Source organism: Phoenix dactylifera, chromosome 4 (genome assembly GCF_051530095.1).
Source record: "Phoenix dactylifera cultivar Ajwa chromosome 4, Ajwa_hap1_PhDact_Kaust_v1.1, whole genome shotgun sequence".
NCBI lineage: Eukaryota > Viridiplantae > Streptophyta > Magnoliopsida > Arecales > Arecaceae > Phoenix > Phoenix dactylifera.
This window is the reverse complement of record NC_143193.1, coordinates 41,503,522-41,530,670: the sequence shown is the minus strand read 5'-3', so window position 1 is coordinate 41,530,670 and position 27,149 is coordinate 41,503,522. Positions and strand designations below refer to the sequence as shown.

General features: G+C 35.9%; 2 protein-coding genes and 1 long non-coding RNA gene across 4 annotated transcripts; 2 read left to right on the top strand and 1 right to left on the bottom strand.

Annotated features, from left to right (window-relative positions):
- Nucleotides 1-500: 500 nt before the first annotated feature.
- LOC103717573 (putative E3 ubiquitin-protein ligase XERICO) lies at nucleotides 501-896 on the top strand. Its single transcript, XM_008806013.4, has one exon. It carries the CDS (start codon nucleotides 501-503, stop codon nucleotides 894-896), a length of 396 nt encoding a protein of 131 aa, XP_008804235.4.
- Nucleotides 897-1,938: 1,042 nt separating this feature from the next.
- Nucleotides 1,939-27,149, bottom strand: LOC103717567 (pachytene checkpoint-like protein). 2 transcript variants are annotated; one of them, XR_005514940.3, is made up of 14 exons: nucleotides 26,713-27,139; nucleotides 26,559-26,622; nucleotides 24,112-24,218; nucleotides 23,939-24,006; nucleotides 23,165-23,268; nucleotides 22,978-23,082; nucleotides 16,626-16,715; nucleotides 16,453-16,528; nucleotides 13,650-13,719; nucleotides 10,182-10,252; nucleotides 9,959-10,049; nucleotides 3,742-3,876; nucleotides 2,571-2,699; nucleotides 1,939-2,467 (listed from the first exon to the last, which is right to left on the bottom strand). XR_005514940.3 is itself a non-coding variant. In XM_008806009.6 (14 exons), the coding sequence occupies exons 1-14, from the start codon at nucleotides 26,837-26,839 to the stop codon at nucleotides 2,327-2,329; spliced, it is 1,371 nt and encodes a 456-aa protein (XP_008804231.4). In that variant the 5' UTR covers nucleotides 26,840-27,149; the 3' UTR covers nucleotides 1,939-2,326. The 2 variants fall into 2 exon arrangements, 1 of the variants encoding a protein (XP_008804231.4); XM_008806009.6 differs by having other exon boundaries at nucleotides 3,742-3,869; nucleotides 26,713-27,149.
- LOC148714072 (uncharacterized) lies at nucleotides 2,385-2,911 on the top strand. The gene is made up of 2 exons (XR_015977167.2): nucleotides 2,385-2,505; nucleotides 2,588-2,911. It is a non-coding gene; the product is annotated as an uncharacterized LOC148714072 (long non-coding RNA).

Genomic DNA, 27,149 nt, shown 5'->3' with positions numbered 1-27,149 from the left:
TAGCATCACTATTTCTTTTTCAAATAAATAGTTGCTCAAAAAATATATATAAGCAAGAAATTGGCATGCTTTTTTTTCAAAAAAAAAACCAATTTATTCTATAATTTTTACGGATAAAAATATCCCCAGCCTAAAGTTGTCTGCCACATGCCCTTAAAATCCCAGCAAACTGATTGAACTCTTAACAAAACTCCTCCTGATTGCTGTGGCTCTTATTCTTTATTTTTTCCTTTCTTCTCACTAAAGTGAACCAGAGACGTACGCGTGGACGCCAAGTGAAAACAACCCTTCTTCCATCCCCAGCCTCCTTCCACATCTGTGGCAAAGATATCCCAAACTTGCCTCCCTTCCATGCTCATTATTAATAGTCCCACATAGCCTTGTGTCAGTCTCCAGCGTTTTTGTTGGATTGTACCACTTCTTGGATATTGAGAGAGAGAGAGAGAGAGAGAGAGAGAGGAGGAGGAGGAGGAGGAGGGAGAGAAAGAGGAGATTAAAAGATGGGGCTTTATAGCATGCCAAGCCCGGGAGATGCTGGCCTCCCTTTTGCTCTATTGGCTAATGCTTTGCTTCCAATAGTAGTGCTCATGGGTGGGGTGAGATGGGCGATATATAAGGTGATGGGCTTTGAGGATGGTGATGATGGGCAAGAGGAGGAGACAGTGGAGCCAAGGATGGTGAGCAGGGCAGGGGTTGGGGTTTATGTGACCCGGTTTAAGTTTTTGAGGCAGAAGGATGGTGGAATTGGGGATTGCTGTGTGTGTCTCCATGGGTTTGAAGGGGAGGAAGAAGTGAGCGAGGTGTTGGCTTGCAGGCACCTCTTCCACAGACTCTGTTTGGATAGATGGTTGGGTCACTTCCACTCCACCTGCCCACTCTGTAGATCTATGCTTTAAGGTTGTCTCTCAATTTCAATGTATTTGTTCCCTTTCTTCTTTGTTTCCACATTGCCTTTGGGTTAAAGAGAGGGAGGGATTGAAGAGGGCTTTTATTTTTGTTTTTGTTTTTAGCTCTCACTGAACTGTGGTTTGTTTTTCCCCTTTGTGTTGGGTTCGTATGTAGTTGAGAAAATGGAATGGATGTCGCGTTATGTATGTATTTGCGATGCTCAGCATGACGCAAGAATGAATTTCCTCTCCTCTCATTACAATTGTTATTCATGTAAATCGGAGATGCACTCCAAATAATTAAATTCCTCATTTAAGTGTTGTATATATAGATATATATATATATATATATATGTGGATGATCAGGTGCTTTCTTTGATATTAAAGGCTACCATGTAGATAGATTGTGTTACGTGTTGGAAATTTCACACCACCAAGTTGCTCCATACCATTGCTCGAACCAGAGCTCACACTTCTTCGATCATGACAAACCCAAAAATTGGCAAACTTTGGCTCAACTTATGAAGGATGCATGATCAGGTGCGTTTTCTTGCAAAGGCTGAGCAAGAGACAATTAACCTTCTTTGCACAGGTACAAACTTAAATGGATGTTATATCTTATGATTTTGAGATATTAGGGTCATTGTTGCATATGGGGGGTTCTTTTAAGGTTGATCAGAAATAGCACACATATACCAATAGATCTTTGTCACCCAATTGCATTAATCATGAAAGAAGATACACAAACAAGCATATATCCACGGTATGAACACTGCAACAAAAGATTTATTTTTATTTTTATTTTTAGAATGGTTCTAATCCCACACCTCATTCTCTTGCATCTGATCCAAAACTCAGGTCCTTGAGTAGATCGAGCCACTGCTGGTAGAATCAAGAAATTAATCAGGGGTCGAAGGGGAAAATCATGGTTACCCGGAACCAAACCTCCCACCTCTTGTTTAGAGGGCAAAAGACGGTACCATCCGAAAGGTTCGGTGACCAATTTCAATGCATGTCACCTAAGGTTTAGCTTAGAATTATACAAAAAACATGAACATGAAATCTTTAACATTGATTTAACTCTGTATACAATTTATCTCCCTATTAATTCAAGCATAGAATCTCTGCTCTAAATCAGCACCAAGAACATTGGTTTAACATTGGTTTAACTCTGTATACAATTTATCTCCCCATTAATTCAACCATTTAGAATCTCTGCTCTAAATCAGCACCAAGAACATTGGAAGATTTTGCTTTGTACTTTAATTGCTATGACCTTTGATCAAATACTTGATGAAGCAATAAGGTAGTGTTACCTGTAATTCCTGTTATAGCCAAGGGGATGTAGATTATCATAAAACTGCCAACAAAAATTGAGACGGCAGATGGAACTGAGGCTAAGTGCAACACACTTTACAAGTACACTCAATTTTGAAGGTTTAAGCGTGCAACTCAGAGAGCTCTCTTCGGGCGGTCTCTCTTAATGTGTACAGAAACTTGATTAGCTCACAACTGTTGGGGTTCGTAAGAGCTGCATGTGCTAAGAAAGGAAGCTTTCTCAAAGATCTACAACTTAATCCCTGAAAAAGAATTTACAAAATCATGAAGGTTGGAGTAGGTCAGCATCTATATTATCTTAAGTTTTATTGCCAAATCCATGCTACAACAATGTCAGTCACTAACCTGGCATTCTTCTGCAGCTTCAAGCAAAAGTCTGGAGAGATGAAATGGCTCCTCAAGTTCCCCTATGTTAGAGGTGTAGAGTTTCTCTTTTACGGTTGAATAGTTTGGAAATGAGAAATGATCATGACCCTGGAGAAGCAAGAAATGAGTATTTAGATTGTGGATGTGTTTGAGTTGCACACTTGTGTGCATGTGTGTGAGTTGTGTGTGTGTGTGTGTGTGTGTGTGTGTGTGAGAGAGAGAGAGAGAGAGAGTCAGTTTCTATAAAGGAACTATGAAGGGATTTCACATTCTGTACATGTACATTTGTTCCTGTAGTTACATGTATACCCATTTAAGCATTGGTTACAGGTTGAACCACATAATAGCTGTCATGGTTAGAGGCACATCGATTTTTTAATGTAAATTGGGGCCAAATGACATAATGAGTTTTCAATTTTTTGGCTAAATAATGGTCTCTTAAAACAATAAGGTTGGTCATACATGTGCAACACTGCTTCAAAATAATTTGTGACCATTACAATAAACAAGATTCTAAGGAATTGTTGCAGTATGAGGATGGCTGGTATATGGCCAAGGCCACATATACATGCCGTCTCGGCCTATGCAGACACTTGTTGACATGTTGCATGACCCAGACACATACAGGTATTGCATTAATGAGTCCCATATGTGGTCACATATTGTGCCACGCTGACTGCATTATCTACACTGATTAGAATTTAGAACCGCAGCTATTCCCTACAAAGCCTCTTGAAGCCACCAATAAGGTGTCAGTGGAACAAGTTGGTCTGCTTCGCATAAAGACCTAGCTTGAAATATTCCAGGCTTGGGCACAGGAAAAAAAAAGCTTTTGGGGATGATGTTGGAGCCTGTGACAAGTTTGGACCAGGTTTAGGCTTGTGTTGCAGAGAAAATCTGACCGGACCAACTCTGACCTTCGCAGAGCCTAGGAATGTGCTCAAGATACTTCCTACCTGGACTCTGGTGTAAATCCGGTAATTTCAAACACAGGCTCGCAAAAGCCTCAACCCGAGTTAGCCAGGTACTTCAACAATCCTACTACCTATTGCAAATGTCTCACCAAATTTGCAGGGAATTCAGTAAATTGATGGTGCAGAAAAGATCATGTTCCATGAGCATTGAGTTTCGTGATCCAGTGAAGATGCACCTGAGGATACAAAAGTATTCCAGTACGTATAAGTTCTTGTAAGCAGGATCTCAGTATCTCGTATCTGGCTTGAAGAGTAGGCGGGCCAACATATGCCTTGATGTCTGCTCGGTCAACAAATGCAATATCTGGAACCTAAACAGAAGTGAGCACTTTTGCGCTTGACAAATCATTATTAGAAGAAAATAACAGATAGTCCACAACAGTGAAACAGAGAAAACGCATACAGCTCAGTAAAATCAATTCACTAAACAAGTAGAAAGGAAAGTTAACCAGTAAAGAAATGTCTGATTTTCGTTTACTTTACAATAATTATATGATAATGGATTGAGAAAGTTAGATTCAAGTTGAAGGATAGTATTTAAAGAAAATAACTGATATAATCAACTACAGTTGTTCGCTTGACCTGTAATGATTTACTCCATGGTGAAAACTTCAATCATGAGGATAAGGCTTTGCCAGTACAGTATTGGTTTTAACTGATTCTTATCCACCAACTTAATTGACCTTGATTTTAACTGATTTTTGTGTTGACTTATCCAAATAGCTTGTTAAAGCCACTATTAAGAGTTTACATAGTACAAGGGTAAACTTATTCTTGATCAATTTGGTTTTGTCAAATGTCCATTGACACATGATGAAATATCGGGCATCATAACTAATAATCATTAACGAGTGAGCTCCTAGTAATGTTAATTAACAAGCCCCTTCAGATTTTCAAAATTTGAAGCATCATGTTATCTTTGAGTTTATTTAACACATTAATGAACTTCTGTGTTAAGTAATTATAGTACTTCAGACCATACGCCCAGCTATTTTACAGAAGATAATGGGTTTTACCAAAAATGCTTAGTGAAGTTTAGACCCAAGCTTAACATAATCACTAACAAACAATTCTTTTCCATATTTTTCTCATACAGGTAGCAAAATTTTCCAAATGACCCATAATAAAAACATGATTCTCTTTTAATATAAAGCAAAGGTAATCACTATCAAATTTCTCGACTAGAATTGTAATTAGTCATTCATTCCAAATTCTAGGTCAGCCTCATTCGTGAGACATTATTTTCACATGACAACTTGGCATATGAGAAACTTCCAAGACTCTGGATAGTCTAAAACACAGCCCCTGCCTAGAAGATTGCCTAGATTCCTACACAATTACCAGGCAGATGAGCACGTAGACAGCACATTGCATCACCTGATCACTTAGGCCATGTTTGGGAGAGTTGTTGGCAGTAGAGCTTTTAAAAGTAGAGTTGTTGGAAGTAGAGCTTTTATAAAAAAATTGTTTATTGTTTGGTAACATTTCATAAGTATTGTGCCACTTTAACATGTGTTCGGTAAAAAAACTGAAAAAGTACTTTTGGTATGATAGAATGAAAAGAACATTGCATAGTATTATACAACAGAGCATAATTAAATATCTTAATACATAATTTATATGATATAGTATAATATTACTGTAATGTAATATAATATTAAATTATTTATTATAACACATCAATGTATTATGATATAATGTAATATAATATTATCTTTATAGTATAGTACAATAATAAAGGTATAAAATATTATAATTATTAGCGTAAATTAATTTTTCATAATATAACATAATATTAAATTTTTTAACATAATATATTAATATATTATGATATAATGTAATATAATATTATATTCATAGCATAATATAATAATAAAGGTATAAAATATTATAATTATTAGTGTAAATTAATTTTTTACCCTTCTGATGACCATTTTATCTCTCTAACAAATTTTCTAGCTAGGTGATAAAATTAGTTAAAGAATTACTAATATTTTTATTTATTTTTACTTTTATTTTCTTTTCTTTTCTTTTTTTTCTTTTTTTTCTTTTCTTTTCTTTTTCTTCTCTTCTTTTTCTTTTCTTTTCTTTTCCTTCTCTTCTTTCTTCTTCCTTTCCGAAGCTTCTCCCTTCTTCTACTTCTTTCTTTCTTCTCCTCCCCTCTCCCTTCTTCCTTCCTTTCCCCACTCTCCCGCGTGGTCATGGAAGGGGCAATCGAGCTTCCGAGAGAGCCAGCTGAGGCTAACGGCACAACCAATGGCGCCTGCGGCGCCCGGGGTAGCTGCGGCTTGCGGCGTCCCTATCTTCTCCCATGGAGAAGAAAGGGAGAGTTTGGGAGGAGAAAAGCCTACGGCAACCATGGGAGGGGCGACAGAGCTCTCAGGCGAAGAAAAGGAAGAGCTTGTGGCCAGCTTGCGGCGTCGCGGCGCCTGCGGCGGATGAGGGCTCTGAGCTTCTTCACGAGATTCTCCGGTCCTCCTCCTCCACTGTCGCCGACTTCGGCTCCTTCGATGTCTTTCTCTTGTTTAGGGCGAATGGGATTGGAGGAAAGGGGTCATTGGAACGAGGTGGCTGGGAGATTTCGGGCTCGGTGGATTGGATATTTTATCATGGATATTTTGATCAAAAAAATAGCTTCTCGACGGGGCGTAAAAGTGCTTTTTCAGAAAGCTCCAAAATGGAATTTCTTCCAAAAAGTTGTTTTTAGCTTTCTGAAAAAACTAAAACAGCTTTCCGAAATTTTTACCAAACACTCCTATTACATCTGAAATTACTTTTGGAAAGCCAAAAAGTACTTTTTGGCCCTCCAAAAAACTTCCTCAAATGAGGCCTCAGTAGCATATGGTTTTCCTTTAGGGTCCAAACTGATGCATCTCACTTTACATTAGCTTGGAGATAAAAAAACAATTCTATTGCATTAAAAGACAATAATACAATATAAGTTGAAGTGCTAGATAATTATTCCAAAAAGGTATAATCCCAAACTAGAAATGCAAAGTTAGAAAACCAAAGAAATTTAGCAATCTAGACACCTCATATGCTGAACAAGATTTGAGGTCCCTCATGATGTTAATTTGAGGATACGGATTGTGTAACACGAAGCATATAATTCAAAGAACGACCAGGCAATTTCTATACAATGTTAATTTCCTTGGACCAGTTATAGTCGTGGTCCATCACCTTAAGTCGTCTTGGCAGTTGACAACCATGTTGATGATCCATTCATCAATTTCAATTCCATCCTATTATGTTTTTATATTGCAATGAAGGCCCTTTGTAAAGCCATGAGTAAATTTATAGCATACAATAATTACCTACAGGGATTCCATCATTCTATACTAGATCTTCATTCTGTGCCCTTTAAATCTCTCAGAAATGTTGTCTGATATCAGCAAGGATTCAAATACCAGCATATTGGCCAGTGCATACCAGAACTCTTACCAGCACCACCTCATGACCAAATTCATGGGCAAACCAGCTCAAGTGCCCCAAATGGAACCTAGATCAACCTTTGTACTGCTTGGAATCAGTCAATTCTGAGCTTAAAAGTGGTTTTACGCCTCTCAGTTTCTGCTTAAATCCATGCGGGCCATTAATGAAATGTACCAACCAGTGACTGATGTGGGCATCTACAGCAAGTGTTAAATACCTTGGATACCTTGCTGCAGAGTAGTTGAAGATTGGATTCTAAGCCATTACAGCTGCCAAGTACAACCTAAGAGCATAATATAAACTTGACCGTCATCAAATGTCATTTGTTAACTTGGATGTTTATCTGGGGTTTTTAATGGTAGAATGTTTGACTCCAGTATGAATGTGTATTAGTTGGGTAGACTTCAGCTAGTAAATAAAACTCAATTAGTCGTGGCAGGAAAAAACAGGCCAAATTGTTTGTAAGGCCTAGCTCAGCTCTAGTCACTGGACTGATCAGGCATAAACATAGATATCATATGATATTACACACTCTTTTTACATATCAAATCATGATTATTATTTACCGAAATGTAAATATGTAAAGAACAAATGGAGCATAGCATATTGTCTTCAAAACTTTGCATGTTTGACATGCACAAATGTAATTTACCAATATAATTTATATAGTTTAATATGCACAAAACCCGGAGGTCAGGGCAAGTTGGGCCAATCAGTTTGGAGCAATCTTAATTTTTAAATTACATCGATTGCATTGTATTCAAGACTATTCGGACTCATTATATTGTGCTTCAATTTGGAAATTAAGGCTCAAATTAGGTCTTAATCAAGTCTGGAACTTATTAGACTAATTTGTTGACCTGAGTCAATCCCCAATAGCCCACCTTGCCTGTTGACACCCCTAATATCTGAAGATGTTTGTCCTCATATCACCCATCACAAAGCACTAAATTTGTCTTAAAGTTTCAAATCATGGAAAATTATCAGTACGAAGTTATCTAGAAGATGAAGTCAGAAACAAGTTTTTTCCCAATGTATCTTCAAAGATCTTCTGTGTATATATTGACAAGATCATATCTTCCCATTCCAGTGCATGACAAGTGCTGGCATGGCATATAACACTAAACATTTAGAGCCTGTTTGGATGCCAGAGGAGAAGTTTAAGTTTAAGAAAGAAAGAGAGAAGTGGGAGGGATGTGGCAATCCAAATGACAAGGGAGCTAGCGACCGAAGCCCTGATGAACACTAGCTATAATTAAAACAGTCCTAACGTAGTGAATTCCTTGTTAAATAGGTTCCAACCAAGGCACCTTTGCATGGCAGTTCCTACTCATCTGGACTCTTTAACCTCAACTCCAAAATTGGATCCTCTTAATAAATGGAGGAGCTAAGAGCTCAACCCAGTCCTCTTCCTCTTTCCAAGAGATTCAAGAAGGAAAAGCACTTGGCTGAGAATAGAAATATTGGCTAGCCTCTGCTCCCAACTTCCTGGTCCTGACTATTATCAAACTGTGCACTGAAGCACTAATCCTGACTTTTAAACCATTTGAGAGATGTTTTATTTTATCTGAATAAAATTTGGGACGCAGGGATCAAACATTACATGGATCCCTTAGAGTCCCACTCTTTATCATCTCTTTTCAGAGAACTTCCATTGTGGACCAGTAATCTGCAGAAACCTATTGTATCTGAACAGCCCCTTAATGACAGCTAATCCTCGAATAGTCACAATATGCAATACCTGAAATTTTGATGTATAAAGTCCACAAATAATAAAAAAACATATTATGAATTCGGGAAAGATATGGGCATGAATTTAACAGAGATCCTTATTTAATATGAGATATACATATACATGCTTCTTAAAATAGATATTGCATTAGTAAAGGGGAATTCATATAAGAATGCCTATGACAACATGTCAATCCAAAGATGAGGTCAAGAAAAAGAAGGCATTAGTTCTAATGCAAAAGGATGGTAAATCTGAAGGGAAAGGATTGCACTTAGGGATGGCAATCAGGTCGGGTCGGACCATATATGGGTTAGGTCAAAAAATTGTTAATCCAAACCTAACCTGTTTATTACATGGGTCAAAAATCTATAAGTGAATCTGACCATTTTATTAAACAGGTAATCCAAGCTAACATCCAATAAGTTGAATCAAGTTAAACGGGTTAATTAGGCAAAGCATTGCCACCCCTAATTGCACTAGATTCTATCAACATTTTAGAAGGCATTGCAGCTAATATATACTATGGCCATTTAAGCATAAATATGTACTTGTACTTCCTGAACCCTAGAGAAACCAGGAAAACAACAAAAGAGGAAAACTCTGTGCCCAAAAATCTAGAGATTTGATGCTGAACATCTAAATTCTAAGGGCTTCTTAATTTCTCTACAGTACTGCTTTTTCCCCAATAACATCAAATATTAAATTAAACTTGCTTTATTTCCACTTGTATCTTCACAAGAAGGTTAAATATCATGCATGTGAATACTTATGTATGGCTGCCGGATAAAATCCTTTTATGTCTACAGAGTGAAAAACTGCAGTGGTTTTGGAAAATGACAAGCATACTGGTCCCCAAGATTCACCGTCTCGGTACCAGACTCCGTACCTATACCATCCTATTACAGTGTCAGTATGCGGTACGGTACAAGATGAGACATATTGAATGTCAGTACGATACAAGACAGCATACTAGTTCGATATCGGTATGGTATGGTACACCCGTTATGATACAATACCGACCGGTATGACAAACCTTACTAATACCTATAACATAGGGTTAATACTTACAAAAAGAAGCATACAAATGTGGAAATAACAGTTGAAATAATTAAACAACTAGAAAAAACCTAGTCACTACAATCATAAGCATCCAATTATAAAAATTCTATTGTAGCAGAATACATAAATATTACCAAACCAACAAAAAACTAAAATTTATGAGTGCATACCGATTGCTGCAGTTATGTTTGATGTTGTCAAAATGATTACATTTGGCGATGATTTCAATCTGTCCATCTGAGTAAGCAAAGCATTGACAACCTGCAAGTGGCATATTGGGACATCATGAAAGTTCACACCCTATTATTATGTTAAAAAAAAAATTGTTGCCTTATAGATTAAGAATTAATTTTATAGTATGAAAATGGCAGATGCTTAGTCTGGAGGTGCTACTCGAATGGAGTCTGAAGGTTCAGAGCCAGATAGGGCAGCCTGTCTAGCAGCAGCAAGGCTTTCAACTTCATCTACAAGTTCATAAATTTAAAAAATAAAAAGAATAAGACTACACGAGTAGGGAAATATTACTTTGTAGAGTTTTATAAGAACAAGATGAAAATAGAATGCATGCAATTTATTGAAATATATATAACTGCAGGGAAATTTTATGCTGCCAACTTCATTTTAAAAAATTTCAAAAAAATAATAAGTCACATCAGCAGCCATTGCTGACTTCACTTAAAACAATCAAAAAAAAAAAAAAAGAAAATGGGGCTGAAGCCTTTGATTACTTTCGAAATAGGGGCTCTGCCCCCATTTTGAAGCACAGAGGAGAGAGAGAACTTCAAAAGCCCTCTTTTCCCTCTCCCTCGTCCGTGTTCCGGCAGCCGCCACTCACTAATGCCCTCTCCCTCCCTTCCTCTCTCTCTTTCTCCTCTCTTTCCTTCTTCCTCTCTTGCTGCTCACCGGTTTTCTGATTTTATTGCCAGAACCGTCCCGATCTGCCACTAGTACAGTTCTGTACAAGGTCCGCCGTACCGGTACCGATCGGCATACCGGTGGCGTCCCGTACCGGTCCCATACCGGTCCAAACCGGTCCCGTAACGGTCCGAACCGATCTCGTACCGATTCTTCAACAATAAACTACCGGTACCGGATTCCACGCTAATCCGGTACCGGTCTCAGGCTGGACCGGTACAGACCGGTATAGTAAACCATGATTCTGTATGCCCCGAACTGAGTAGTTCAGGATAGTTCCACCTTCCTTGCCATATATACACTATATGCCTCTTGATTGCCTACACATCTTAGTTGCCGTTTAAAACACTAGATGTCATTGTCTCTATATTTCTTATTACCACAAACTTATAATTTTGTAACTTCACCAGCCACTTACAAGGTGCACCGTGCATGTAGTTCATTAGTGTCAAAATCAACAGAGCCACACAAAAAGTACAGTTTATCCACACTCATGCCATAAATAAATAAATAAATCTCTTGTTTTCTTTTCCCTGCTATCAATCTATTCTTTTTCTCTCCTACTTTTTCATTCTTACACATACCTCCAAGGAACCTTCTCCATACAAGTTGTACTTTTCAGAAATGTCTCTCGCTATGTATACCAGTAATCTTAAATCCCATTACCATCATGATATCAAAGAGGGAAGAAAGATCTATTCGATGGTCAACCCTTAAAACCTAGAGCTTGGTCCTAATCTCTCTCTCTGAGTGTGTATGTGTGTCGATGTGTTCATTTGTTTGCCTAATCTCATGATATTTTTTACCTCAAAAAGGAACTAATTAATTTCACACTCATCAGCCCTAGGGTGAGAGAGAACCTGTATATATATGTAATTTGTTTCCCAACAATTCTTTTTCTTAGGAGGGATGGGGCATATTACCAATGATATTGTTAAATACCAGGTTAAGGGGACACAAGATGCATAATTAGCCTCTCAGCACAACAGAAATGCAGAAAACTCTCCACCACAAAATGGAGAAAAGAGTAGGTTACAAAGCAACAAAACACACAAAGAAGACCTAACAGTCCTTTCCCTTAACATTTTTAAGCCAACGTAGTAAATTGATTGTTAATTTCTTTCCAATTCTCTAGATATTAAACTTATTAATCTATTTAAAAAGATTGCTAAATAATTAAAAAAATATAACTCAAATGGACCACTAACTGTACAAGTGTAACTAGAAATAGTAAATTAATGATTATACAATGATTGATTGAAAGAGTAAGAATATATTGTCCAACAGTCCAACAGAAGGTAAGTAACGTATGAGCTAGACTAGAATTTAGTAGTGATAAGACCATCAGCAATAGCAGTTGCTACCACTAGTAGTAGCATTAGCACTAGCAGTAGCAGCAGTAGCTTTAGCTGTAACAGTTGCTGCAACAGGAGGACAAAGGAAAAGGAGAACAAAAGGAGGATATAGGTTAGAATTGTTGAAAATAAAAGAGTACATATATTAGTAAATGTGTTTAAACAGTGAAGGGAAAGAGTGTGAGGGAAAGAGAGGTCTACATAATTTTGTATGCAGTTGGAAGAAGGAGGAAGGCCCTTCCTCTCCCATGAGCCTGCTAAGAGTTGCTGCTAAGCATAAGAACATACGCCAAATATCGCACTAAATAACATGTCAAATATTATATGTCAACCAATCATTGTTCAACAATGAATCATCTGAATGCTGTTCTAATGCTGCGCTAAGTTCCAAATTTAGTTTTAGATCATTTAGTTCATGGGAAAATGAAATGAACAATTACTGAAATGTTTAAACAGATTTCAACAATCAGCAAACTAGCGCTCAACATTTAAAGGATGTTTCTTAAAATTTCAGTGTTGAGTAGTTCATGGAGTCGTTTGCTTGAGTATTTTAGCAGTTGTTGTCTATAGCATGTGTTGAAGCATGATATAGATGGGACTGATTCTCGCTCTATCATGTCATGAAAAACAGGTATTTATGTAGACCTCATATTGCTTTCAGAAATCGCACATCCAGATAACACCTCAGGATTTGCATCCAGGACAGTTTTGGACAGTGTCAAGAATTTGCATGTAAAATCTGGTTATTCAAAAACCTGAAACTATACCCATGAAACCATATTTGGTGTATCACCTGTAGAGAAGTAGAACTTTGTGAGCTCTTCTCTGAGTGTTTCTCATTCAGGACTATTCTTGCTACATCCAGGAGCACACGAATATCACTCAAAATATTGGTTCAACTAAGGAATAAGGAAAACCAAAGTGAAAACAAGACAGTAAGCCATTTTGAATCTTTGAATGAATTTACACTTTAAATGTTGGACAACTGTTTGCTTGTACATTTCTCAAAAGATCGAAATGTGTTACACTAGTGGGTTGGCTATTGGAGCCAACTCAGCATGATCCAAAAATTTACGAATGGAATCCAATAACACCTACAGTGTTCTTCTGAACTCATGGATAGTAAAAATATTTTGCTTTTTCTAGAAGTAGGTAAAAAGGTACCATAAACAATGACTTTGTAACAACCTAAAAATTAACAAAAGTAAGATATTGAATTTATCATGATCAATATATTAAGATGTCTTGACAGACTAGAAGTTTGAGGATTAGCTTTTTCAATTTGACATTAATATAGTGGCATCGATCTTCATAAAGAAAGAATATTTTAGTATAAATGTTCTTCATTAATTTGTTCGACCAAGTTTTTTTAAGTTTGAGAAAGTCACAGTGAAAAAAATTAAATTGACATATCAACATAAAGTTTGGACAATTTAAGGAGTCACCATCATCAGATACATCTAAATGTAAGAATAAATCGATGCAAATTGACTCAACGACAAAGCATAATGTTGAATCTGATCGATCAGAAATTAGAAACATGTGCAAGGAGAATCAAAAGGAACAAAACAGAACAGAAAATAAATCTCACCAATCAAAACAAATACAAGGTTATTTTCTTCCTCCACCATCTCCTGGATTTTCTGGAAAAGTTTCGCAACCTGAACTAGAGATGTTAAACTAACTGAATGCAAAGGATGTCAAATTTGAAATTGACAAGTCATGTGAAGAAAGGTTTGTATGTTATTTGTTGAACACTTGCCACTGTTATCAACCATTTAACTCCACTTAAGCGTTTGGTGTGAAAGCCTCCAAAGGACCCGAGCAAAATAAATACTGGTAATAAATGTGATTTGCACATGTTGTAAGAAAATACTTTCAGACATTCCACGAAAAGTGAGAAACCAGCAATAGTTTTTTAATTAAAATAAAAATAATGTCAAATGAAAAAAGCAAGGTACTTAAAAACTATGGCATCAGTTTTGACAGCGCACCTAAAATGCAATGACTTGCTCACCTTGTAAATGAAATTTTAGCATATTATAATCATCTCCAGGCTATTAACCAAAGTACACAAAATGCCACCAAGCTCAAATATGGTGGTAAGTGATCCTTACAAGTGTCTAAACCTCAAAGTTTGATCAGTTAAGATAGTAGTTTTACTTTGTTAAAAGGAAAAGGGTAACATAGTATACGGAAGAGGGAAATGCTTGTCGGAAACTTGCTGTCTCAGACTTACAAATCCAGTGAATTTATAAATATACCTGGATTAGCATCTGAAGATCAAGTGGATACATTAGCTATCTTCATATTTGCCTAGTATTAGATTTGCATACTGAATTAGATCAAATGTTACTGGATTTACTAACATTGCTAAAGAAAACATACAATTTATTAATTCAAATGGGAGTTTAAACACCATACAGGGATGTGTAGGGAAAGGAAAACCATTTTTTTCCTTTTTGAAAGTCGGAGGTGACAAGTTGAACATAGCATCCAACTAGGACTTCCTGAAGAAATTATTAAAGATCTGAGCAGGAACCTCAATTAGGATTAGGCTGAATGGCTGACATCATGCCTGATCCTTCAAATCAGTAGCTGGTCTAGATTTCTAAAAGAAAATAAAAAATTAGCACGAATACAGATGTTGTGATATTAAAAGAAATAACTCTTTAAAAATAAAAGAAAAAATTGGAATTCAAGTGATGCCAATAACAAATGAAGTGAAAGCTTGTTTAGCATAAACAGGGCACTCCATTTTTATGTTTCAGCCCTATATAACCCTTACAAATATAGTTCATTGCATATTTTTCCTCTAAAAATAACTATTTGCATATATAGCTCTCAAATCATCCTATTTTTGCATGGACACTTCTTTGGTTTATTTGGGCTAACAGTGCTAACAAGCAATTGTTTTAAGTGTAAAATAACTTTATTACCCTTTTACATTAATATCCTTGAAAACTTATGTAAAAATATCGCTCTTTTCATTACAAACTGAATGCTCAATTTTCTAGGGTAATTATATAAAAAGATAATAGAGTCAAATGATTTTCAAAATGGTCATTTATTAACACCATTAGACAAAAATATAATGGGAGTCGCATCCATGCAAAACAAGATGATTTGAGGGGTATCTGTGCAAATAACAATTTTAGGAGTGTAAATATGTAATATAGCCCAATTAGTAAGAGTATATGCAAAAATATTGACATATTGTGTCACATATATTCGTATATGTTCAAGCGTGCATGTATTCGTGTGTGTGTGTTTAGTTGCGTGCATGTGCAGCTGTAATGTTTTATGTTATTTCCATTGGGTTAGGTATTTTTGTCATGAATTCAGGCTTTGATGTAGCTCGACAAATGCTCATATCTAATCCCAATGACAATTATAGGTCCTCAACAAACTCCATCAAAGTTTGAGAATTATCGGAGCCCATCCAGCATTGCCAAGAAGCTAACCATTGTATTCCATCCCTAAGAATAAGGCATGCTCAAAAAAATATTTTATAGGATGTTTTCCACGTAAATAGGCACAAGATCAACAGTTTCAACAGCTTTATTCCACAAAGCTTATCCCACTTATACTTCGGGCCATACGGTTTAACTAGTTAGCATATTTGAGGTTGGTTGCACCACACCACTGATAGATTTGAGTTGTGTTTTCAAGCTTCTACTTGTTAATATAAGAGGAGAACATGGTTGAGGACCCAAAAATAACCAACTGCTATCCTAATCTACAGTTGTAAGGTTTTCCCCAGAAAGGTGACTGGTACTACAGATTATATATCGAAATCGAAAGAGTGACACAACATGATGGATGGATAGAAGATGTACTCGAGACACAACTACATAAAAAAAAATAAACAAATCGACCAGCTAAAAGGAAGATAAAATAATATGGTATAAACATATAAGATCAAGTTAATAAAAATAAAATAATGACATATGACAAAATAAATCATGATTTCCTATTGACACTTGAATCATGCATGCGCATGCATTGTCAGGGTTAGCCATTTTTTTTTTGGTACAACGCCAGCTCACACACGTCGGGTGTGGGTGCAGCCACAAGATCAGAAAAGAGAAGATAACATAGAGGGTGAGGCACAGTTAGCCATTTTTTTCAAAATAAATATTACTTTAATTTGAAAGGTCAAGTTTCACATGGCCTTAAATCCCATATTATCACAAAAAAGGTGCTTTAACCTCTCATGACATGCTAACTTCTTGATAAATAACATGGTATAACAATCAAGAAAGTAACATCAGTTCCACCAGAAAAAGAGAAAGTTAAATCACAATAGAGAAATGTAAACTGTTCATCTAGAAAAAGAATATATCATTATTGGAATATCAGAAGACACACAACTATGAATTAAAATAGCATACCAATTTGCCACTTTCAGAAAACCATTTGCTAAATAGGGAATGAGCGTTAACTTCCACCAATTGGCATTGCGAATACCTAGTGAAATCCATTAGAGATGCCAACACCCATAAATAATGTCATCATGAATGTTATAGTTAATACTAATACCAAGAAATTTTGATCCATTGCTAACCTTGACTTCAAGCGTATAGAAAGTTTTTGAGCCAACGCTTTACACAAAGATGTCTTTCCAGTTCCTGGAGGTCCATGCAAAAGGATAATCCTGTAAAACACATTGAGTGTAACCTAAGAAAAATTCTTACTAGTCTACACTTTCTTTTCTTCAATTGGTTCATGTAAATTAGATTTTAGATAATTTATTTGTGTCACTTAAACATTGAAGGAGAAGAAAACAAAAACAATATTTGGCTATATGAAAAAAAATTGCAGTAGTTCAATGTAAGCCTACAAACTATATAATAATAAAGATTCTTACTATAATACTATGAAAAAAAACACGAACGAATTATCATTTATCATGTCCATGCCAGTAAGAGCTAGCTTTATATACATACCGAGACACTGCCTAAAACTTAGCAAGCAAAGATTTGCAAATAGCATTAGAATATCAAAGGCTTTATTTAATATTTCTCATCCAAGTTCAACTCTAGTAGTGATAGACATGTTTATAGAAAACAATATAATGTTTAGCTGAAATTAAATATTTCTTTCAAATATCATTTAGTCTGTATGCTGCACACACTAAATATTTTAGTATGTTTAGCTGACATTAAATAATTTTGCTTCAAATATCAATTTTAGTTGATCCGTCAGCCAAACTAACACTACACAATAAGCTTACACATTAGCAACAGAATAATACCAAAATTCCTACAAGAGGACATGTAATTAAATATCACATTTTAGGTGTTATCCAGACACTGCTTGCACCATGGGAAACTTATACAGAAAGCTTACGTGTAATTATCTCAACATTTCTTTCATTCATTGATGGAAGATAACAAAAATGTCCACATCAAGGTATTTCTTAACCATAAAATCTTGATTTAGGCCTCATTTACATCTCTATGTCCACTTAATTGAATTCCTTAACCATGTTTAGTTATGTTGATTGGAAACCCTAACTTTACCCATGTTTCTATTGTAGCTTTTAGACTAGCTTTCATCTTATTAATAACATTGTATCATTTTCTATGAGACACCATGGTAACATAAGGAGTCATATAGGTGGATCAGGATTTGAATCAATAACCTGACACTATATTACATTTAACACTATTTATAATCTTCACCAAGCTCTCCCCTTCTAATTGCATCAGTCCCTTCTCTTACATGACCAACTATCTCAGTCATATTTGATCATTTCTTAAAATAATATTGCTAAAAGGTTATGTTGAAAATCCAAAGTGAAATAAATTTAGGAGTCCAACAGCAGGTTATGTACAATACCTATACCTTTATATCCATGACGAGGTTTGGAAAATTGATTTTAGTTTCGTTATCAATCAAGTCTATGGAGTTTTAGTTTCAACAATTTCGGAAGTTCCGCTTGCAGTCAAAAAATCAAGAAAATTCAAAAAAAAAAAGAGAAAGAAATAGAAGGACAATAAACAAGCCAAGACAAGTTGTTAGATAGTATTTTAGAGTATTTTGTGTTATATGGGTTCTTTAATTGGGTAGTTTCAACAATTTTAGACCAAATTTAATATTGCATATATGTCGAGTTGAATATACATATAGATTTTTTTTTTATTTTGAACAAATATATATATCATTTAGTTCTTGAACTTTCATTGTTTGAAAATCCATTAAATTTAGAAATTTTGAAGCTTTTTAGTGTCGAGTAAATTCAATTCTTCTTTATTTTTCAGAAGACTCATAAATAATATTGAATTATTATATTCATTTTGTATTAATATATTATTTCTTTCATTCTTTGAAATGTCTTGTTTTTAATTGTTCATATTAGTTCTCATAAAGTGCTCAATGCTGTTAAAAGTGCCTGCCTTGGTGCCTAGGCGGCGCCTAGGTGCATTTATTGGCCGGATTGCCTAGGCCCAAGCCACAGCCACTTAGTTTTCCACACCTTTCTCAATTCTGTGTTGCACATTTTTCCTTGTTAGGTTGTATATTTTATGTCTTTTTGTTTCCCTACTGCATCCACCGACCAAGTGGCTATTGGAGAAGGATTAGGCAACGGTGGAGCCACTAACAATGGTGAAAATGGAGGTGACAGCAGCACCCACCAGTTGTGCCAGGTATATCTTTTCCTTCTTCTCTTTCACATTCCCCCTTCTTTTTCCATCACAAGCCCAAACCAAAACCAAAAACAAGTTTTAGAACCTTGGATGGTATGGACCAAAGTAGGAGATAAGAATCTTACAGACAAGGAGACAAAAACTTAGTGCACATTTAGCGTTAATTCAAAAAGTCCTTTCGCAACTTCTTAAAGTAAGAAAGGTACTTTCTAGAAAAATTAAGTGCCTGGTAGTATTATATGAGAAGTTCTTCTGTGAGAAGTCAAAAAAGAGCCTTTAGGAGAAGCTAGAAAAACTAACTTCTCGCTTCTTCCTTTATGAGAATGATCCATATCTTTCAAATATGGTAAGCCCATCCATAAAAGGTGATTTCATAAATGTGATTACCCAACATTGAAAATATCAAAAGTACATTTCAAGTAAGAAGTTAAATGAACCTACTTTTGAAAATTACCTCCTAAGAAGAAGTAACACCAAACATGCCCTTAGGATTGCATATATCATAATGAAACAAACTCTTAAGAAACCACCTTCTTAAGAAATTTCATCTCTTGATAGATGTGGATTTTAGAGCTAAAGTCAAACCGCGTCAATTCATATCAACTAATATATACCATAACTGCAATTTTCCCATGATCCAGTATTTGGCCAATTCATGGGAAGAGCTGCCTCATGTGGTCGAAAAGCAGTTGTACCAGTTAGAACCAACTAACACAGCAAAACAACCAACAACTACTAGTTTAAAAAGGCCCGAGCTAGGAAGAGTGGTCTGTTTTATTTTCAAACAATGGATGCCAGCAAACACTGGTCACAAGGGTAGATGTTGTCGTTTTCCTTTTGGGGGGGTTTTGTATCTCCTTAAACTTTTGTTCTATTTGGATTTGAAAAGAAGAATAGCAGACAAGGGATGGAAGGGAGAAAGATAAGGCTTTCCAATATCTTAGTCACTAAGTATGAATGTGATTGTCTATCATTTTGATGATGTAATTATTGTCTTCAATTAATTTGATCCATGTAACCTACAATTATTACACCTTTTGGTTTTGTAATAGTAACTGTGCCTACCAAAGAACAAGAAAATATACTGAAGGAATCGATTAAAGGAAGAACGAAACAAAAAAGGTATAAAAGAAGACCCACATGGAGAATATAGTTAATTCAAATTGCACCATTTATTTTGCTAGGTAAGATAGGGAGTCATTCATCATCTTAATAAATTATTCGTTTTAAAATTTTAAGTTCGATGGTCACCTTTAGGATGATAACAGAAATGGAGAAGGAATAGTAGTGGATAAAGAAATGACAGAAAGCATTGTATAACCTATATAGCCATAGAGCTACTGCGTGTAGGCGTGGGTCCGTTCTGTATGGCCTCAGAGCGTTGAAGACGACTTTGTTCGACGTTGGTTTTTTGATCGAGGGCGAGGAATGACCACTAGACCTTAACACAGGAAAAGGATAGAGAGATGGATGTTCACCCTGAAACCTTCTGGAGAGAGCGATGTGCATGGACCGGGTGAGTAGGGAAGCCAGCGGAGGAGCGGGTCCATCCCCCGGTCAAGGCTAAACCTCAGGAGTGACACAGAATCCTCCGATGAAGAAGAGCCCCAACCCAAGGGCATTTGGTAAGGAGCTACAGTCCGGTGGTTGACTTCAGCTATTCTCAATCCTAAATATGGATCCTTGCATTTTTCCCAATCGATTAACTGCTGTATTCCCGTAACATAAAAAGAGGGCGATTGTGTTTCCCGGCCAGTCATGAGATTCTTATTCTTAATATTTTTCATTATCGAAAAAAGTAAGCAGCCGGTTACTCAACACACTACCCTATCACTTACACCTATAATTGCTGCTTGTGCACCACAAGTAGGCTTAGAAGAGAGGATTAAGAAACAACTTTAGGGAGAAATGGATGGATTAATGCAAGTATTCCTGAAGGAGAAAAGACAATTATAGGTGGTGACCTAAATGGACATGTAGGGAAGAATAATATAAGAGACGAGAGAATGCATGGGGGTTCAGTTTTTGAGATAGAAATTTAATGGAAGATTCGATCCTTGAATATATAGTAGCTCGTGATTTAGCAATTGTAAAAAGATATTTTAAAAAGAGAGATAGAGAACTTAATAACCTTTATAAAGCAAAGCAAACTTATCACAAATAGTTTACTTTTTCATTAAGAGATGAGAAAGATCAGCATGTAAGGATCGTAAGGCGATACCAAAAGAAAGTTCGCCCAACATAGCTTACTAATTTTAGGTGTATACTAAGTGGAAGAAGGAAAGGAAATTAATAAATGTTCAAAGATAAGATGGTGAAATTTAAGGGGGAAATGTTATAGCTTTTAAGGATAAATTATTAATGGCGACAAATTAAAATTTAAGAACTGAATCGAACAAACTATGGGACCAAATGGCCAGCAGTATTGAGAAAAGCTATACACAGAAAAGTTTGGTGTCGAATAATGAGATATAGGGAGAAATTAAAAAAAAACCAATTTGCTTTAAACAATAGCAAAAAATTAAAAAACATCAAAGATTTCATAAAATTTAAGGAAGCTAAGAAAGATGCAAAAAGGACAGTAAGGCTAAATATGAAGCATTTAATAATTTATATGATAGGTTATTTCAAAAGAAGATGAAAAATGAAATTTTATCAAATAGTTAAAGTAAAAGAAAGGAAAACTAAGAATACTGATAGTAGGACACCAGTAAAAGATGAGGAAAATAAAGAAAGATGGAGGCATATTTTGAAAAATTGTTAAAATGAGGATTCTACTAAATAAGCCTTCACAAACAAAGTACAGTCAGGGAGAAATCATGGTTCTATTCGTACAATCCATAAAAGCGAAGCAGAGATAGTTTTGAAAGGAATTCAAAAGATAGTTTTAAAAGAATTCAAAAGATATGGCATTACGGCCAAATGAAATACCCATTAAGCTTTGAAAAAAATTATGGGAGATATTGGGTTAACTTGGCTTACTAACCTATGTAATGAAATTATAAAAACTAAGAAAATGTCAATGGATTAAATTGAAAGTCTTGGAATACCTACCTATAAGAATAAAGGTAAGAATACCTACCTATTTAATTATTGGGGAACTAAGCTAATGAGTCAATGAAATTAATGAAAAGGGTAGTTGAACAAAAATTAAAAAATGAAATGATTCAGAAATACCATGGAGACAAAATAGGGAGGGCAAACTACAGTAGATGTAACAGGTCTTACCCTAACTAGATCAAACATGTGCACAATTTCCTGACAAGGTATAAAATCCCAGACTTCACCCCTCTCTCTTGAGAAGAAAATCAAACCTTTATCAAGAACATCAGCTCCTTTATCATTCAATGTGGTGAAATGGCCAGTAATGACTTTTTTCAAACTTAGGTTGCTCCCCCACTCATTGACCAAAATGGCCTTCTCGTGGTATATCATTCTTCACCTAATTCAATAAATACTTGGCATTCTAGAACAAAAATTCCATACCCAAGTTTTTAGAATGGACCTTTAGGTCATAGTGGCTGTCTGGCTGATTTGTTGAAGCTATGGTAAAAGCCATGTGAGTCAATCGAGCAATTCATTACTTGCTTCAAAAGGGCTAGGAATAGGTGCAACCTAACCACCCCAAGAATGAATTTGTGAAATCAGTCCAAACTGGCCTGAATGTGGAGCTTAGGGGGGAGAAATTGAAGGAGACCTACTAGAATTGACCTCACAAGTAACAGACTATGAAGTTTTGTTAAGAGAGAAAGCCCAATTTCAAAATGCATTTATAGGTATTTATTACCAATGAAGATAATATAAAACCATACCCACTACTGGGATTAAACCACCCACCCCAACACCAATTGAATGTTATTAGGAAGCAAAATGAAACTTTTAGTTAATAAATATAGTAAAACTCTAAGTTCCAAGACATTAGAGTCCAAAGCTAACTAATACTAATATTTTAACTTTGAACAAGCAATCAACCACTTACTACACTAGAATGAAGTAGTTGATAACATAAGGTCTAACAAGAAAAGGAAATTGAAAGCTTAGTACGGTATTTCTCTCTACAGAAGTGTAGGGATGTCTTGGTGCATCAAAAGGTTACATCTTGATGACATTGACCTTCAAAGCTTGCTAGTGTTACAAACTTTAAATTTCCACAACAATCTTGTGCCAACAGAAAAGTAATACATGATAAAGAACCTAACCAAAGCTTTAACAAGAAAAAAATGCACCTATAAGGTAGATATATGTTTCATATAGAAAGTTCCTTACCGGTTCCATGAAACAAGACAAGGATCTACTCCCCTCTCTGTAAACAACAGAGCACTAGCAGCATACCGCAGCAACCGCTGCTTGAGACCAGTTTCATAAATTAAGCTGCAGAAGTAATTATTAAATACTAAACAATACCTAATGCCAGTTTTCAGTAATCAAGAAGAAACTGATTATTAATACGAACCTTTCCCACAATCCATCAAATTCTTTAGCAGGTAGAACCCACTCATTGAAGATTGAAAGCATATCATCTCCACTCAGTTCCTCACCTGGACCCTCTTCACTAAGCTGTCATACATGAGAAATTATAAATCTACAAACATTGTGAAAATTCATTCTTCCACAAATTGAAGTATAGAAAAAATTAACATCAGAAGGCAAAAAAATTCTCGTCTACAGGTCAACTGAATGACCATAGAAGCTCTAGAGAAGCACCTGTAATGTTCAACAAATATTGGAAGTGCAAGTCAAGCACAAGCTATATGATTTCATTTAAATGATAGAAACATGGATGTCCAAGAGAAAGACTGAACACTTGAATGTAATTTTTGCGCCAATTTTACTGCAATGCTGAATAAACAAAAATTGAGTATAATACCTCTTTTATTTGACCAAAAAAATCCAATAACAACAATATATTTGATTTTACAGAATTGCAATGTTCTCGGATAACACTTGTTAGACGACTGAAATTGAAACAATCATATGCAAGTATTTCATTGACCACTAAAATGCTGAGTCAAAAGACCAGATAATAACAAATTCATCATTACAGTAATGATTGACAAAAGGATATCCTGTATCTGAAAGTCGATATGACATAGATGAGGCAGGTAAAATCCAATTGCATGCAAAGATGAAACATTAAGATGTTATTTTTAGCCCATGATCTGTAACAAAAAACCAAGAGATAAAAGTAGCTCAATAATGTCAATGTTACACCATAAGCTATATATACCTGAAACACATGCACAACAGGCCTGACTTGCCAGAACAAAAGGACTTTATGGTTGTCCACCCACTCATCTGCAGGAGAACATTAGTTACCATCAAGACCAGGAAAACTTAAATTCGGGAAAGTAAGTCAGAAATCTCCAAGAAAGGTGGGTCAGTTCCAGTAAGTTACTAAACCTGTGTCACAGATTAAGATTTTTTTTACATTTTCGAGAAGAAAAGTATCATCAACAGGCACTGGAACAGGACCGTCGACATAGCTTAAACTCCTCTTCTCAAGCATCCTATACAAATTTAATAAAACAAAAAAAACACCAAAGCAAAGTAAATAAAATTATATGCATATAGATACTGGATATATATGTAAGAGATTAAAGAAATAGGAAAGGAAAAGCGATATAGCTATCAGATGAAATGTAGAAAGAGCAGATTACAGTGGAAAATCAAAAAATGAACATTCATATTGGTTGAACTACTGTGGAAAGTTATCTAAAGCTAATTGAACTGAACATAACACAGAAGTTGAATGGGACTTGTTGTTAGGGCTAGAAACATGCAGGGTTGGGCCGGGCCGCACCTCTACCCATGTCTAGCCCAAAATTTTTTCCAAGCTTCGAGCTGGGCTTAGGCCCGAAAATATTCGGAAAACTCCAGCCCGAGCCCAGCCCGAATTACCTGTTTGAGCCAAAAATTGGGCTGGCCCGAACCCCAAAAAAAATCCTTGGAATGACACCCAAAATAAATTGCCGTTAATATCTTATAATTAACAATCTAATCATTCACATAAATGGTCCCGAACAACCTGGATCTCATCCTTGGATCGAGAGAATCATAGGACCCAGATTCTTATCATGAGTCATACAGTCTCTTAGATCATAAGATCCAATTTGGTCATGTTATTTGTTAAACCAGGTGGAAGGTCCATTGTAAACATTATTTGATTTGTTGGCATTTAGAATTATTTATTTATCACTAATTAGCCTTGATAACATTTAAAAATAAAAAATGCTATTAAGAATTTTTACTTCTAGATAGAAAAGAAAAATTAAAGTTGAGAGTTCATGGTATTAAAAGAAAAGGTAAATAATCACATTATTTAAACCATATGTCAAAATCTGATTCTTTTTTACTCTAAAATATTTTACATCAAAAAGTTTTGAATCTATGCACACAATGCGAGGGCACATATGTATATGGAGTGACCTGCATAAATATCTCTAGTAACTTGGAACAATGTTTAGTTTACTCATGCTATATTTAGGATTATGATTGTGGAATCTGGGATTCAAATGTCTTTATGTGAGTGTTTTTTCCTCTTCTTTACAATTTCTCTTTTCCCCGACGTATACTCACTACTCTTATGGTTTAAATTTTTTTGAAGTAAACAAGTAGAATCTCATAGGCCTCCATTTGATCCACAATCTAATTCAATCTATCCACAAGTTACAAAACAATGACAAACACCAAACCAATATCAAACTATATGTTTAGGTTAAAAGAAAACAGATAAAGACAGATATAAGTAATATCTAATATCCATATTTTCTTCAGATGAAAGCCAATATGATTGGACATTTGTAATATACATATGTTTAATATTTCCTTTGGAATTATGTGAACATATATAGGATGCCTACAAAAGCAACAATTGTTACAAATACATGCATGAATGAATCAGCATCAAAAAAGTTAACCAGTAACATATATATAAATACATACCATCCAATAAAATTTAGATAGACACATAGAGGTTACGCCTCTGCAACTCATGAAACCATAGTTTATGTCAATATGCCTCTGCAAATCATGCACATGAGTATAATCTTGCAGCAGGTGTTCTTTGTCCCCTATGCATATCACCTACAAGCTTGCCTTATATTTCTTCCCTGTGCACAACTCACCTGCAAACTCAAGATGATGCCTCTATGCACCATAGTGAAAGATTTGTCTTTATCACCCTCCCATGCATTGTTGCTTATCTTTATATGGCTGTGCCTTTTCCTTGCATGCACTATACTGCTTCCATGCTCTATTCATGTGCCTCTTCTATGTCTATCTTTATGCACTAGCTTGCTTCTTTGCATATGTGAATACTTGTCTCTAGATGCACAGATACTTAAAGTTACATGCTATGTCCATATCAGACACGTGTTAGATACCAATATTCATGAGATACTTCTCAGATATATATCTAATGCTTGGATAAAATAGCCTATTTTTTCAAAATTTAGAAAAAAATCCTGATTATTTTCCTGATACACTCAAGATACTTTTTTGATGTCTCCAAATATGAGGGCGAGGGTGTTTTCTTTCTGTTTTAGTGCTGATCTTTTAATGATAAATGGCATACCTTTTTTTTGCCCTAACTCACTAGAGATCTCATTCACCACCACATCATTCCTATCACAGCTCCAAGTGGCTGGAATTGGAATGTGGGTTAAAAGAACTAGATCAGGCACTACAGTCATTTCTTCTTCTTATAATTACCCAAAAATTACATTTTTTACACATCCAGAACTCCTAGTTTTCTCAAAAACACTCCCCCAACAGTTTACAAATATAAAACAAAAAAAAATAAATGTGCGAAGCGTGTCTATCCGTGCGTGTGAGAGAGAGAGAGAGACCTTTCTACAGCGGCCCGAACGTCTTCAATGCGAGCCGTGCTGGAGGGATTCAAGCAGACCTCAACTACAAGAATGAAGACCCAAGAGATCAGAAGTCAGAGAACGGGAGAGGGGATAGAAGCAAAAGGAAGAGGAAAGTTCGAGCTCTTTTCACCTGAAACCAGAACTTTATCGTCTGCCGCCGGGATCGGAGTGGAGTTGGAGTCGGAGACGCCCTCCGGCCTGGAGACCTCTCCAATGTCGGAGGGATTATGGAGAGAAACTTCCATCGGTGAGATCATTCCCCTCCACTCCTAAGCGCTATCGGGCGATTCGAAGGAAGCTGGGCGAGAGGATTGGGTGAAGGGAAGGAGAGAAGGTGGGAGCCAAGATGATGGAAACCCTAGATTGGGCGGTGCTCGAAATTTCGATTCCCTCGATCCAACCGAACGCTAAGACCATTTGAACTGAGCGGGAATTAAAAAAGAGACTTGACGATACAAAAGGGGAAATTATCGGCCGTGCGCCCGAAAATCACCGCCGCTTGTCGTGCGGCAGTGTACCAGGACGAGCGGTTGATGCATGATGAATGAGGGACTATGATTGGCTATA

Excerpts from the sequence above, each read along its gene's own strand:
- LOC103717573 (XM_008806013.4), top strand. The coding sequence starts at position 501 with ATGGGGCTTTATAGCATGCCAAGCCCGGGAGATGCTGGCCTCCCTTTT.
- LOC103717567 (XM_008806009.6), bottom strand. The coding sequence starts at position 26,839 with ATGATCTCACCGATGGAAGTTTCTCTCCATAATCCCTCCGACATTGGA. Across the intron at positions 24,219-26,558 it reads GTTCGGGCCGCTGTAGAAAG|GATGCTTGAGAAGAGGAGTT; the intron begins GTCTCTCTCTCT and ends AAATTTGTATAG. Across the intron at positions 23,083-23,164 it reads TTTGATGGATTGTGGGAAAG|CTTAATTTATGAAACTGGTC; the intron begins GTTCGTATTAAT and ends TTACTTCTGCAG.